General features: G+C 49.9%; 1 protein-coding gene across 1 annotated transcript in view; it reads right to left on the bottom strand.

Moving 5' to 3' along the window:
• The window catches only part of WDR76 (WD repeat domain 76), a 212,794-nt gene that overhangs the window by 95,024 nt on the left and 102,424 nt on the right, over positions 1 to 15,346 (bottom strand). Inside the window, exon 8 of the mRNA XM_063925481.1 lies at positions 2,269 to 2,359. Coding sequence (XP_063781551.1) covers positions 2,269 to 2,359 — 91 coding nt within the window. The remainder of the gene's footprint in view (positions 1 to 2,268; positions 2,360 to 15,346) is intronic.

Below are 15,346 nucleotides of genomic sequence, written 5' to 3'. Positions count from 1 at the left end.
TGGGGGAGGTGATGGAGCTGCAGCAGGAGATGTCTGACTGACATCTAACACAGATAGTGTCTCTGCTGCAGCCCTTGAAGTCTTCAAAATTCTTTAAAAGCTTCTCTCAGGGCTGCTGGAGCAGCCCCCCTGTTAAGTGTCTGCTTACTGCATGGCACCAACTACAAAACTGAGCTCCTGTGCACGGAGGCGGGGTTATAGAGGAGGCGGCGCTAGACATTCTGGGAACAGTCAAAGCTTTGAGCCTGTTGATGCCTCAGATCAAGATCCTACTCTACACCCCAAGGTCATTCCCTGTGGAGCCCAGTGTACCCCGCAGCAGAAACTCCCTTAGCTACCAGCTGTACCCTTGTATGCAGACTCTGTGAATACAAAAAGGCACGTCTCTGTGGAGAAAAGAGAAACAGTACTGCAAGTATACTCTGTCTGTAGCTGAGGGAACCCACCCGAAATGATTGAAAGGCAGAAAGCCCGCCAACTCTGCCCCCTCCTTCCCGCAGATATACCAGCCAGGTCACCCAAACGCCATCTTGTGTAGGTGCCTGCGCTGTAACTAGCAGCCTCTGCTTGTGCCCTAGACCAGTGTAACACTGCGGGCGCTTGCAGCCGTAACTGGAGCTGAACCCTTGTGAGGCAGCGCCACCGTGGCTCACAAACAGCCTGTCTGCCCATTTCCGCTGTTTGTGCCAGCGCCTCGAGGGAAGGAGAGGAGACCGCACTGTGGAGGGGGAATGGGCACTGTTGCTGTACGACGGGAACAGTGGTGAACACACTCACCCTCTCCGAAGCCTCAGGAGAAATGCAGCTGCTCGGTGGAGAGACAGTGCTTCTCTGATAAGCGCTGTTTCTCTGCTGCAGTGTGTCCGCTGCAGGAGCAGACGGAACCCTGACCCCACTTCTCTGTATAAGTGGCGAAGGGTCTCCTGAGGCTAACAGAAGTAGTTAGAATAAAATAAAAGTAAGATAAGCTGGATCTCAGCCAGCGTAACTGGCTCCCTGAGCACAAATTCAAAACTGAGGGATGGTGGTGGTGGTGGTGTGTGTGTGTGTGTGTTTAGGAGCCTGTTACACTTCTTGATTTATTTAAAGTGCCAGCTCCCTATAGCCACCATCTATACCCCAGTGTAATTGGAGTCTCCCAGTGTCCCCTAGTGGCTGTATGAGAGGGTGGATTTATATCCCAGATGGAACAGATCTCTAGTATGCTGAATAATATGAGAAATTGTTTTCTCTAAAAGTTGCAAACTCTGGTTTCAATATAACTCCTACCCCTCTGGGGCAGTGGTTCTTAAACTGTGTACCGTGGCACCCTGAGGTGCTGAGAGGCTCTTGCAGGGGTTTGTGGACCAATTGAAATTATTTATGGGCAATGTAATAGGCAAAACCATTGCTGGTGGCTTCCAGTCATAAAATGTGGAAAAACAGAAGCAATCTTATCCCTCACCACACCTATGAACCTAAGGATGGCATATAAACACAATTTAATTTAATATTTGCTTTCTAAATTTTTAATAAGAAACTTTTGGTCTAGGGGTGCCGTGACAAAAACTATGATACTCTAGGGCGCCATGATTTAAAAACATTTTTAGGAACCACTGCTCTAGGGGACAAATGAAAACTTATTTAGCCAGAACTTGCTTGGATTTTCCCAAACCAAGTGATTTCTTTATTTTCAGTTTTATGTAAAAAATAAAAACAATCTGTCCAGAGTCAGGGTTAGATTCATACCTCCCCTATGGGTCACAAATAAAAACTACGTTTAAATGCAATGTTAACTCCATATTCATAGAAGAGTTTGGACAGAATACGGTTTCATCTGCTGAATAAGAGCACAAGATCTATTTAATTTATTGCACATTTAGTTACCACATTACAACAAAATAACATGACATGCATATTCCTTATACCAGTCAGTCATTCTCAAACATTTGTGTGGTGAGGGACAACATTTGCTTCTGTTGTCCACATAGTTTATGATTGGCAGCCACCAGCACTGGTTTTGCCTATTACAATGACCATAAATAATTTGAATTAGTCCTGGACCACCAATCCAAGGCACCCCTGCAAGGTTTCTGAGGCACCCCAGGGTGCCACGACACACAGTTTGAGAACCACTGCCTTAAACTATGCAGTTTACATTGAAGAAGATCTAATGCAGCAGCTCTTCAGCTTTAACAACTTAGTGCAAAGGAAGCTCCACACAAACTGCATTAAGGCATATAACTCCTTTTTACTTCTGTTCACCGCTGCCATTACTAAATGCCTTACTTGCAATGAGGCTGGTCTGTCCTGCTGTATAACACACTGCAACCTCAGTGAACGTCGAGTGAATGAATCCGCTTTCTTATTCTGCACTTTCCTAGACAAAAGCAAAAAAAATTAAAATGAAATAAAATAAATAAATAACTCCCAATGCTTCAAACACAGAACCAGGACATGTTTTTTTGACCATTACGCCAGGCTGCTTCTGCTTACACCTCCACAGGGTTGGTTGGGGGGGGGGGGGGGGAGAGGATTTATGTCTTACCTTGGTAAATCCTTTTCTTTGAGTCCATATGGGGCACAGGAGAAGACTTAACGATGGGTATAGGCTGGCACCAAAAGGGTTACTTAAAAGTACCCAGTAAACCCGGCAGGCCTTGCCTCCCCTGTCCTCTATACCCCGCCCCAGCTAGGTTTAGTAGCAAGCCCAAGGAAGGAACACCACACACAGAGAGACACTGCGAAGATGGTTGGCAACACACCGCCCACACAGGAACTCAGATCCGCAGCACAGGTGCATCAGGGAGAGCGTCCTGTGCCCCCTATGGACTCAAAGAAAAGGATTTACCAAAGTAAGACATAAAATAAGAATTTACTTACCGATAATTCTATTTCTCGGAGTCCGTAGTGGATGCTGGGGTTCCTGAAAGGACCATGGGGAATAGCGGCTCCGCAGGAGACAGGGCACAAAAAAGTAAAGCTTTACTAGGTCAGGTGGTGTGCACTGGCTCCTCCCCCCATGACCCTCCTCCAGACTCCAGTTAGGTACTGTGCCCGGACGAGCATACACAATAAGGGAGGCATTTTGAATCCCGGGTAAGACTCATACCAGCCACACCAATCACACCGTACAACTTGTGATCTAAACCCAGTTAACAGTATGACAACAGAAAGGGCCTCTTAAAGATGGCTCCTTAACAATAACCCGAATTAGTTAACAATAACTATGTACAAGTATTGCAGATAATCCGCACTTGGGATGGGCGCCCAGCATCCACTACGGACTCCGAGAAATAGAATTATCGGTAAGTAAATTCTTATTTTCTCTATCGTCCTAAGTGGATGCTGGGGTTCCTGAAAGGACCATGGGGATTATACCAAAGCTCCCAAACGGGCGGGAGAGTGCGGATGACTCTGCAGCACCGAATGAGAGAACTCCAGGTCCTCCTTTGCCAGGGTATCAAATTTGTAAAATTTTACAAACGTGTTCTCCCCCGACCACGTAACTGCTCGGCAGAGTTGTAATGCCGAGACCCCTCGGGCAGCCGCCCAAGATGAGCCCACCTTCCTTGTGGAGTGGGCTTTTACAGTTTTAGGCTGTGGCAGGCCTGCCACAGAATGTGCAAGTTGAATTGTGTTACAAATCCAACGAGCAATCGACTGCTTAGAAGCAGGTGCGCCCAACTTGTTGGGTGCATACAATATAAACAGCGAGTCAGATTTTCTGACTCCAGCCGTCCTTGCAATGTATATTTTTAAGGCTCTGACAACGTCCAACAACTTGGAGTCCTCCAAGTCGCTAGTGGCCGCAGGCACCACAATAGGTTGGTTCAGATGAAATGCTGATACCACTTTAGGGAGAAAATGCGGACGAGTCCGCAGTTCTGCCCTATCCGAATGGAAGATTAGATAAGGACTTTTATAAGATAAAGCCGCCAATTCAGATACTCTCCTGGCAGAGGCCAGGGCTAGTAACATAGTCACTTTCAATGTGAGATATTTCAAATCCACCTTTTTCAATGGTTCAAACCAATGGGATTTGAGGAAATCTAAAACTACATTTAGATCCCACGGTGCCACCGGAGGCACCACAGGAGGCTGTATATGCAGTACTCCCTTGACAAAAGTCTGGACCTCAGGGACAGAGGCCAATTCTTTTTGGAAGAATATTGACAGGGCCGAAATTTGAACCTTAATGGATCCCAATTTGAGACCCATAGATAATCCTGATTGCAGGAAATGTAGGAAACGACCCAGTTGGAATTCCTCCGTCGGAACCCTCCGATCCTCGCACCACGCTACATATTTTCGCCAAATGCGGTGATAATGTTTCACGGTGACTTCCTTCCGTGCCTTAATCAAGGTAGGAATGACTTCTTCTGGAATGCCTTTCCCTTTTAGGATCTGGCGTTCAACCGCCATGCCGTCAAACGCAGCCGCGGTAAGTCTTGAAAAAGACAGGGACCCTGCTGTAGCAGGTCCCTTCTCAGAGGTAGAGGCCACGGTTCGTCCGTGAGCATCTCTTGAAGTTCCGGATACCAAGTCCTTCTCGGCCAATCCGGAACCACTAGTATTGTTCTTACTCTTCTTTGCCGTATGATCTTCAATACCTTTGGTATGAGCGGCAGAGGAGGAAACACATACACTGACTGGTACACCCAAGGAGTTACCAGTGCGTCCACAGCTATTGCCTGTGGATCTCTTGACCTGGCGCAATATTTGTCCAGTTTCTTGTTGAGGCGAGACGCCATCATGTCTACAATTGGTCTTTCCCAACGGTCTATTAACATGTTGAAGACTTCTGGATGTAGACCCCACTCTCCCGGATGAAGATCGTGTCTGCTGAGGAAGTCTGCTTCCCAGTTGTCCACGCCCGGGATGAACACTGCTGACAGTGCTATCACGTGATTCTCCGCCCAGCGAAGAATCTTGGCAGCTTCTGCCATTGCACTCCTGCTTCTTGTGCCGCCCTGCCTGTTTACATGGGCGACCGCCGTGATGTTGTCCGACTGAATCAACACCGGCTTTCCTTGCAGGAGAAGTTCCGCCTGGCTTAGAGCATTGTAGATTGCTCTTAGTTCCAGAATGTTTATGTGAAGAGACTTTTCCAGACTCGTCCATACTCCCTGGAAGTTTCTTCCTTGTGTGACTGCTCCCCAGCCTCTCAGGCTGGCGTCCGTGGTCACCAGGATCCAATCCTGAATGCCGAATCTGCGGCCTTCTAATAGGTGAGCCTTCTGCAACCACCACAGAAGTGACACCCTTGTCTTTGGTGACAGGGTTATTCGCAGGTGCATCTGCAGATGCGACCCTGACCATTTGTCCAACAGATCCCTCTGGAATATTCTTGCATGGAATCTGCCGAATGGAATTGCTTCGTAAGAAGCCACCATTTTTCCCAGGACTCTTGTGCATTGATGTACTGACACTTTTCCTGGTTTTAGGAGGTTCCTGACCAGATCGGATAACTCCTTGGCTTTTTCCTCTGGAAGGAAAACCTTTTTCTGAACCGTGTCCAGAATCATTCCTAGGAACAGCAGACGAGTTGTCGGGATTAAATGGGATTTTGGAATATTCAGAATCCACCCGTGTTGTCTTAGCACCTCTTGAGATAGTGCTAAAGCTGTCTCCAGCTGTTCTCTGGACCTTGCCCTTATTAGGAGATCGTCCAAGTATGGGATAACTAATACGCCTTTTCTTCGAAGAAGAATCATCATCTCGGCCATTACCTTGGTAAAGACCCGAGGCGCCGTGGACAATCCGAACGGCAGCGTCTGAAACTGATAGTGACAGTTTTGAACAATGAACCTGAGGTACCCTTTGTCCAAGGATACCATAAAGTCCCCTTCTTCCAGGTTCGCTATCACTGCTCTGAGTGACTCCATCTTGAACTTGAACTTTTTTATGTAGAGGTTCAAGGACTTCAGATTTAGAATAGGCCTTACCGAGCCATCCGGCTTCGGTACCACAAATAGAGTGGAATAATACCCCTTTCCTTGTTGTAATAGGGGTACTTTGACTATCACCTGCTGAGCGTACAGCTTGTGAATGGCTTCCAACACCCTCTCCCTTTCGGAAGAGACGGTTGGTAAGGCAGACTTCAGGAAACGATGAGGAGGATCCGTCTCTAATTCCAACCTGTACCCCTGAGATATTATCTGCAGGATCCAGGGGTCTACCTGCGAGTGAGCCCACTGCGCGCTGTAATTTTTGAGACGGCCCCCCACTGTCCCCGAGTCCGCTTGAGAGGCCCCAGCGTCATGCTGAGGTTTTTGCAGGAGCCGGGGAGGGCTTCTGTTCCTGGGAAGGAGCTGCCTGTTGGTGTCTCTTCCCTCTTCCTCTGCCTCGTGGCAGGTACGACAAGCCCTTTGCTCTCTTATTTTTGTAGGAGCGAAAAGGCTGCGGTTGAAAGGTCGGTGCCTTTCTCTGTTGGGGAGTGACTTGAGGTAAAAAAGTGGATTTCCCGGCAGTAGCCGTGGCCACCAAGTCTGATAGACCAACTCCAAATAACTCCTCCCCTTTATACGGCAAAACCTCCATGTGACGTTTTGAATCCGCATCGCCTGTCCACTGTCGTGTCCATAAGGCTCTTCTGGCTGAAATGGACATAGCACTCACCCGAGATGCCAGTGTGCAAATATCCCTCTGTGCATCACGCATATAGATAAATGCATCCTTTATTTGTTCTAACGACAGTAAAACATTGTCCCTATCTAGGGTATCAATATTTTCAATCAGGGATTCTGACCAAACTACTCCAGCACTGCACATCCAGGCAGTTGCTATAGCTGGTCGTAGTATAACACCTGCATGTGTGTATATATTCTTTTGAATAACTTCCATCATTCTATCTGATGGATCCTTAAGTGCGGCCGTCTCAGGAGAGGGTAACGCCACTTGTTTGGATAAGCGTGTGAGCGCCTTGTCCACCTTAGGGGGTGTTTCCCAGCGCGCCCTAACCTCTGGCGGGAAAGGGTATAATGCCAATAACTTTTTTGAAATTATCAACTTTTTATCAGGAGCAACCCACGCTTCATCACACACGTCATTTAATTCTTCTGATTCAGGAAAAACTGTTTGTAGTTTTTTCACACCATACATAATACCCTGTTTTACGGTATCTGTAGTATCAGCTAAATGTAACGTCTCCTTCATTGCCAAAATCATATAACGTGTGGCCCTACTGGAAAATACGTTTGAATTTCTACCGTCGTCACTGGAATCAGTGCCCGTGTCTGGGTCTGTGTCGACCGACTGAGGCAAAGGGCGTTTTACAGCCCCTGACGGTGTTTGAGGCGCCTGGACAGGCATTAATTGATTGTCCGGCCGCCTCATGTCCTCAACTGACTGTTTAAGGGAAGATAAACCATCACGTAATTCCACAAATAAAGGCATCCATTCTGGTGTCGACCCCCTGGGGGGTGACATCTGCATATTTGGCAATTGCTCCGCCTCCACACCAATATCGTCCTCATACATGTCGACACCACGTACCGACACACACCGCAAACTCACAGGGAATGCTCTAATGAAGACAGGACCCACTAGCCCTTTTGGGGAGACAGAGGGAGAGTCTGCCAGCACACACCACAAAGCGCTATATATACAAGGGATATCCTTATATTAAGTGCTCCCTTATAGCTGCTTTAATATATATATATATATAGCCATTAATGTGCCCCCCCTCTCTGTTTTACCCTGTTTCTGTAGTGCAGTGCAGGGGAGAGACCTGGGAGCCGTTCTGACCAGCGGAGCTGTGACAGAAAATGGCGCCGTGTGCTGAGGAGATAGGCCCCGCCCCTTTTTCGGCGGGTTCTTCTCCCGCTATTTTTCCAGTCAGGCAGGGGTTAAATATCTCCATATAGCCCCTATGGGCTATATGTGAGGTATTTTTAGCCTTGTATAAGGTTTATATTTGCCTCTCAGAGCGCCCCCCCCCAGCGCTCTGCACCCTCAGTGACTGCCCAGTGAAGTGTGCTGAGAGGAAAATGGCGCACAGCTGCAGTGCTGTGCGCTACCTTATGAAGACTGAGGAGTCTTCAGCCGCCGGTTTCCGGACCTCTTCACGCTTCAGCATCTGCAAGGGGGTCGGCGGCGCGGCTCCGGGACCGGACTCCACGGCTGGGCCTGTGTTCGATCCCTCTGGAGCTAATGGTGTCCAGTAGCCAAGCAGCAAATCCACTCTGCATGCAGGTGAGTTTACTACTTTCCCCCTAAGTCCCACGTTGCAGTGATCCTGTTGCCAGCAGGACTCACTGTAAAGAAAAAAACCTAAACTAAACTTTCTCTAAGCAGCTCTTTAGGAGAGCCACCTAGATTGCACCCTTCTCGTTCGGGCACAAAATCTAACTGGAGTCTGGAGGAGGGTCATGGGGGGAGGAGCCAGTGCACACCACCTGACCTAGTAAAGCTTTACTTTTTTGTGCCCTGTCTCCTGCGGAGCCGCTATTCCCCATGGTCCTTTCAGGAACCCCAGCATCCACTTAGGACGATAGAGAAATCCTCTTTTCTTTTTCGTCCACTAGGAGGCACAGGAGAAGGCTTAATGCTGGGACGCGCCAAAGCTGCCCCTCCCAAAGGGCGGGGCCCTCCTGGACTGCGCTCAGTACCCTACGCCGAAGGCAGCGTCACGTGACGCAAAGGTGTCGAATGCATTGAACTTAGTGAAGTTCTGGGCAGAGGACCACAAAGCTGCTCGGTCGAAGCACCACGAGAGGCCGCCCAGGAAGCACCCACAGCACGTGTAGAATGCGCTTTGACCCCCAGAGGTGGGGGAAGGTTCGCTGCCGTACAGGCGTGTTGAATGGTCAACCGAAGCCATCTGGCCAAGGTCTGTTTGTTTGGACACCGGCCACCCCCATTTGTGTGAATCCAGTAACACAAACAGGGAGTCCGAGTGGCGTATATCCTTGTTTTTTTTCCACATAAATGCAAAGAGCGCGTACAACATCTAAGGAAGCCTCCTCAAGAGGAGTTGCTGGTAAAGCTGGCACCATGATTTCTTGATTCAGATGGAATAGAGACACTACTTTAGGAAGAAAACCTGGCTAAGTGCGAAGGACCACCCTGTCTGAGTGAAACACTAGGTAGGGTGAGCGCCAGTATAAGGCACTGAGATCAGAAACTGTACGCGCCGAAGATATAGCCAAAAGGAACAAGGTCTTCCACATGATCCAACGTAGATCAGCCAAGTCCATGGGTTCAAAAGGAGCCTTACGCAATGCCCTAAGGACCAGGGAAAGGTCCCACGGAGCACCTGGAAGTACAAATGGCGGCTGCACACGAAGCACTCCCTGAAGGAAAGTCTAGACATCTGGAATGCTTGCAAGTTGTTTTTGAAAGTACAGAGCGCAGAAACCTGGACCTTCAAGGACGACAACCGCAGTCCGAGATCTAAACCTGACTGGAGAAAGGCCAAAAGTCGAGGCAACCTAAAGGACCGCAGGCTGAAGTGAAGGGTCGTGCACCAGGAAAAGTATGCTTTCCAGATAAGGTGATAGACCCTGGCAGACAATGCTTTCCTGGCATCAAGCATTGTTTTGATGACCGGCCTGGAAAACCCCTTTCGTCTCAGGACAGATGACTCAATAGCCACGCCGTTAAAGCGAGGCATATGGGGTCTAGATGTACACAGGGTTCCTGGGACAGAAGGTCCGGGCGTACTGGGAAACGCCACGGGGTGTCTATGGACAGATTGAGAAGATCCGCATACCACGGCCGACATGGCCAATCTGGAACCACCAGGATCATCATGCCTCCCTGTTGCTTGAATTTCCGGAGATGTCTCAGAATCATGGAAATTGGAGGAAAGGCATACACCAGGGGAAACTACCAATGGGCTGTTAGGGCGTCCACCAGGAATGCGTGAGGATCTCTCGTGCGAGAGCCGAACCGGCGGACCTGCCTGTTGTGGCGGGGTGCCATGAGGTCTATTTCTGGCAATCCCCACCAAGACACCAACTGGTCGAACACTTCCGGGTGGAGTTTCCACTCTCCCGAGTGAACATCTTGACGACTCAGGAATTCTGCTTCCCAGTTGAGTACCCTGAAATGAACACCGCTGACAGTGCCTGAAGATGTTGTCCGGCCCACAGGAAAATCTTGGATACCTTGTGCATGGCCCCTCGACTCAGAGTGCCGCCCGGGCTGTTGATGTACTGTATGTCACAGCTGTCGCGTTGTCCGACTGGACTTTCACTGGCTGGCCGCGGAGGAGTGATTGAGCTGAAAGTAAAGCGTTTAGTATTGCTCTTAATTCCAAGATGTTGATGGGGAGCTTGCTTTCGCGGGTAGTCCAGCGACCTTGGAAGGTGTGAGTATCTGAGACTCCTCCCCACCCTCAAAGACTGGCATTAGTGGTGATCACGGTCCAGTCTTGAATCCAAAAGGGTCGTCCCTTGTCGAGATTTGCTTGTATGAGCCACCACGTCAATGACAGCCAAACCTCCAGGGTGAGGACAATGGTCTGTGAGCGAATGTGGAGAGGGGAACCGTCCCATTTGCGAAGGACTTCCAATTGCTGAGGGAGAGGGGGGAACTGGACGTACTCGACCATGTCGAACGCCGCCGCCATTGAACCCAGAACTCTAATACATGCGTGAACCGATACGGAGCGCAGATGGAGAAGCGTTCGGATTGTGGTCTGAATGACCTTGATCTTGTCTGGAGGCAGGAACACTCATTGGACTTTGGAATTTAAGAACGCCCTAAATGAAGGATAGTCTGCGAAGACATCAAGGATGATTTTTTCCAATTGATTTTCCAGCCGTGAGATTGTAGAATCTCCACTGCTGAGTGAACGTGTTCTAAGAGTGTCTCCGGGAACTGACCCAGAAGCAGAAGGTCGTCTAAGTCGGGTAGTATTCATATTACATTGCGTCCGAGATGGGCAGCAATCACTGCCATAACCTTTTTGAAGACTCGTGGAGCCGTGGATAGGCCGAAAGGCAAGGCTCGAAATTGGTAATAACTGTCCTTGATTGCAAACCGGAGATAGCATTGGTGGCACGGTCGGATTGGAATATGTAAATATGGATCCTGGATATCCAGGGATGCCATATAATCCCCAAGTTCCAGAGCCAAGTTTATAGTTCTGAGAGATTCCATGCGGAATTTGGGGACCCGCAGGTAAACATTCAACTTCTTGAGGTTGAGTATGGGTCGATACGAAGCGTCCGGCTTCTGAACCAAAAGGAGCGAAGTGTAAAAACCATGTCCCGTTGGTACTGGAACGATGACTTTGGCGGTGAGAAGGGAGCCGACAGATTGTTGTAGAACTGCTGCCACTCCGGGAACCCCGTTGTGGAGAATCTTCTTGGAGGGTGGCGCCAAAACGTTAGGGCATATCCATGACTGACAAGTTCCCTGACCCAGGTGTCCATCGTGATGTCCAACCATCGTGGGGCAAAGGACAGCAGTCGGCCCCCACCCTGTGATCCCCCAGGGGGAGGCCCGCCCTATCACGCCGCAGGCTTGTCAGCAGATTTGGTGGTTGGGCGCCTGGTAGCCCAGGGCTGTTTTATGCGAGATTTGAACCTTTCGCCGGGGTCTGGTAACGCGAGGAGGCCTGGCCCTTAGCCCTTCCTCGTAACGAAAGGGGCAAAAGGAAGGTTTCGGGATTAGGGGCTGTTGCTGATGGAAGGAAGGCGGTTTTAGCGATCGCCAGTGAGGTTACAATGTCATTTAATTCCTTGACAAACAAGGTATCGCCTGCGAAAATAGGATTTTGGTTACCTATCGGTAAATCTTTTTCTCGTAGTCCGTAGAGGATGCTGGGGTCCATATTAGTACCATGGGGTATAGACGGGTCCACCAGGAGCCATTGGCACTTTAAGAGTTTAATAGTGTGGGCTGGCTCCTCCCTCTATGCCCCTCCTACCAGTACTCAGTCTAGAAACTGTACCCGAGGAGACGACAAACTTCGAGAGAAGGAATTACACAGATAGTGGCGAGATTCATAGCAGCTCACACAACATGCAAATCCAGCCAACATGCCGGAAAAACGCAAATAACGCAGAACTTACCTAGTAACCAGGCAGAACTGAACTATAAAACCAAAGCAAGAAAACGCAGCGCGGCGCCCAGCATCCTCTACGGACTACGAGAAAAGGATTTACCGGTAGGTAACCAAAATCCTATTTTTTCTTACATCCTAGAGGATGCTGGGGTCCATATTAGTACCATGGGGATGTACCAAAAGCTCCCAGTACGGGAGGGAGAGTGGGAGGCTTCTGAAACACTGCTTGACCAAACTTGAGGTCATCAGAGGCCAAAGTATCGAACTTGTAAAACTTGGCAAACGTGTTTGACCCAGACCAAGTAGCTTGCTCGGCAGAGTTGTACCGCCGAGACACCCCGGGCAGCAGCCCAGGAAGAGCCCACTTTACAAGTAGAGTGGGCCTTTACAGATTTCGGACACGGCAATCCTGCCGTGGAATAGGCATGCTGGATAGTGAACCTGATCCAGCGCGAAATCGACTGCTTAGAAGCAGGACATCCAATTTTCTTAGGATCATAGAGGACAAACAGAGTCACAAGCCGTCCTCTTCACGTAAATCTTCAAAGTCCTCACTACATCCAAGGCCTTTGAAGTAATTGAGGAGTCAGTAGCCACTGGCACCACAATAGGTTGGTTGATATGGAAAGCCGACACAACCTTAGGCAGGAACTGTGGACGAGTCCTAATTTCCGCCATGTCCTCATGGAAGATCAGATAGGGGCTTTTACAAGATAAAGCCCCCCAATTCCGACACGCGTCGTGCAGAAGCCATGGTCAACAAGGTGACCGCCTTCCACGTGACAAACTTGAGATCGGCCTCCTGAGAGGCTCAACCAAGCAGATTGCAGGAACTGCAACACCCCATCAAGATCCCATGGTGCCGTAGGCGCCACAAAGGGAGGCTGGATGTGCAGAACCCCTTTCAAAAAGGTCTGAACCTCAGGAAGAACAGCCAATTGTTTTTGAAAGAAGATGGACAAAGCAGAGATCTGGACCTTGATGGAGCCCACTCTCAGTCCCATATCCACCCCTGCTTGCAGGAAAAGGAGAAAATGTCCAAGTTGAAACTCCACCGCCGGAAACTTCTTGGCCTCACACCAAGAAACATATTTCTTCCAAATGCTATGGTAATGTTTAGACGTTACCCCCTTCCTGGCCTGTATCAGGGTAGGAATGACCTCACTCGGGATACCTTTCCGAGCTAAGATCTGGCGTTCAACCGCCATGCCGTCAAACGTAGCCGCGGTAAGTCTTGATAAGCGAACGGCCCCTGCAGCAGCAGATCCTCCCGAAGAGGTAAAGGCCGTGGATCTTCCAGCAGAAGATCCAGCAGATCCGCATACCAAGCCCTCCTTGGCCAGTCCGGAGCAATGAGGATTGCCAGAACCTTTGTTCTCTCACGAGCTGAAGAACCCTTGGTATCAGAGGAAGTGGAGGGAACACATGCACTGACTTGAACACCCACGGTGTTACTAGTACGTCCACCGCCACTGCCTGTGGGTCCCTTGACCTGGAACAGTACCTCCGTAGCTTCTTGTTGAGGCGGGAGGCCATCATGTGTATGCGAGGAACCCCCCGACCAACTGGTTACCTCCTCGAACACCTCCGGATGGAGGCCCCACTCCCTTGGATGGAGATCGTATCTGCTGAGGAAGTCTGCTTCCCAGTTGTCTACGCCCGGAATGAAGATAGCCGACATCGCCACCGCGTACCTTTCTGCCCAGATGAGGATTTTTGACACCTCTGACATGGCAGCCCTGCTCTTCGTTCCACCTTGTCGGTTTATGTAGGCCACTGTGGTCACATTGTCCGACTGCACCTGAACAGCCCGATCCTGTAGAAGGTGTGCTGCTTGCAGAAGGGCGTTGTACATGGCCCTGAGTTCCAGGATGTTTATTGGGAGGAGTGATTCTTGATCCGACCATCGTCCCTGAAAAGTTTCCCCCAGAGCGACTGCTCCCCAACCTCTTAGACTTGCAACTGTGGTTAAAGGGATCCAGTCTTGAATTTCGAACCTTCGCCCTTCCAGAATGTGCGGAAGTTGCAGCCACCAGAGGAGTGAAATCCTGGCTTTCGGAGACAGGCGTATCCTCTTGTGCATGTGTAGGCGAGAGCCCGACCACTGGTCCAAGTGGTCCAGCTGACAAGGTCGAGCATGAAACCTGACTGACTGCAGAGCCTCGTAGGCGGCAACCATCTTCCCCAGAAGGCGTATGCATTGATGAACAGATACCCGGGTAGGCTTTAGGACATCCTGGACCATTGTTTGAATCACCAACGCTTTCTCCACCGGGAGAAATACCCTCTGCACTTCCGTGTCGAGGATCATTCCCAGGAAAGGCAGCCTCCTTGTCGGTTCCAGATGAGACTTTGGAAGGTTCAGGATCCAACCGTGCTTCCTGTGCAGCTGTGTCGTGAGCGCGATGGACCGCAACAAAATCTCCATGGATGACGCATTGATCAGGAGTTCGTCCAGATATGGAATTATGTTCACCCCGTTTGCGGAGGAGAACCATCATCTCCGCCATCAACTTGGTGAAGATCCTTGGTGCTGTGGAGAGGCCAAACGGCAGCGCCTGGAACTGATAGTGATCGTACATCAGCGCAAACCTGAGATAAGCTTGATGCAGCGCCCAAATGGGAATGTGGAGGAAAGTTTCCTTGATGTCCAGAGACACCAGGAACTCCCCCTCCGTCAGTCCTGAGATGACAGCTCTCAGAGATTCCATTGAATTTTAACTCCCTGAGATAAGGGTTTAAAGACTTTAGGTTTAGAATAGGCCGTACCAAACCATCCGGTTTTGGTACCACAAAAAGGTTCGAAGAATAACCCTTGTTCCACTGCTGAAGTGGGACCGGAACAATGACCTCTGACACCATTAATTTTCTGATGGCCTCCAGAAGAATTGTCCTGTCTGCCAGCAGGGCTGGCAAGCCTGAGTTGAAGAAACGGTGAGGCGGGGGATCTTGAAACTCCAGTCTGTACCCTCTGGACACTATATCCAGACCCGACGACACCCAGACGTGGCTGAACTGCCGGAGTCTTGACCCCACCTGACCCTCCTCCAGGCCTAGCTGTCCGCCATGCGGAGGACTTAGGGGTTTCAGAAGCGGGCTTCTGGGTCTGGGAACCTGCGGGAGCAGGTTTCTTTCCTTTGGTACGACCACCTCTGAAGGTGTCCGAAGGCTTATTCTTTCTAGGCCTCGCGGGCCAAAAGGACTGTGACGTGGTAGATGAAAAAGGCTTCTTGGTAGCCGGTGCAGCTGAGGGGAGAAAAGAAGACTTACCCACGGTAGCCGTGGCAATCCACGTATCCAGCGCCACCCCAAAGAGAACCTGACCTTTGTATGGTAGGCCCTCCAGAC

Source organism: Pseudophryne corroboree, chromosome 6, assembly GCF_028390025.1.
Source record: "Pseudophryne corroboree isolate aPseCor3 chromosome 6, aPseCor3.hap2, whole genome shotgun sequence".
Taxonomy (NCBI): domain Eukaryota; kingdom Metazoa; phylum Chordata; class Amphibia; order Anura; family Myobatrachidae; genus Pseudophryne; species Pseudophryne corroboree.
Note: the sequence above shows the minus strand (reverse complement) of the source record. Positions and strands in the feature narration are given on the sequence as shown.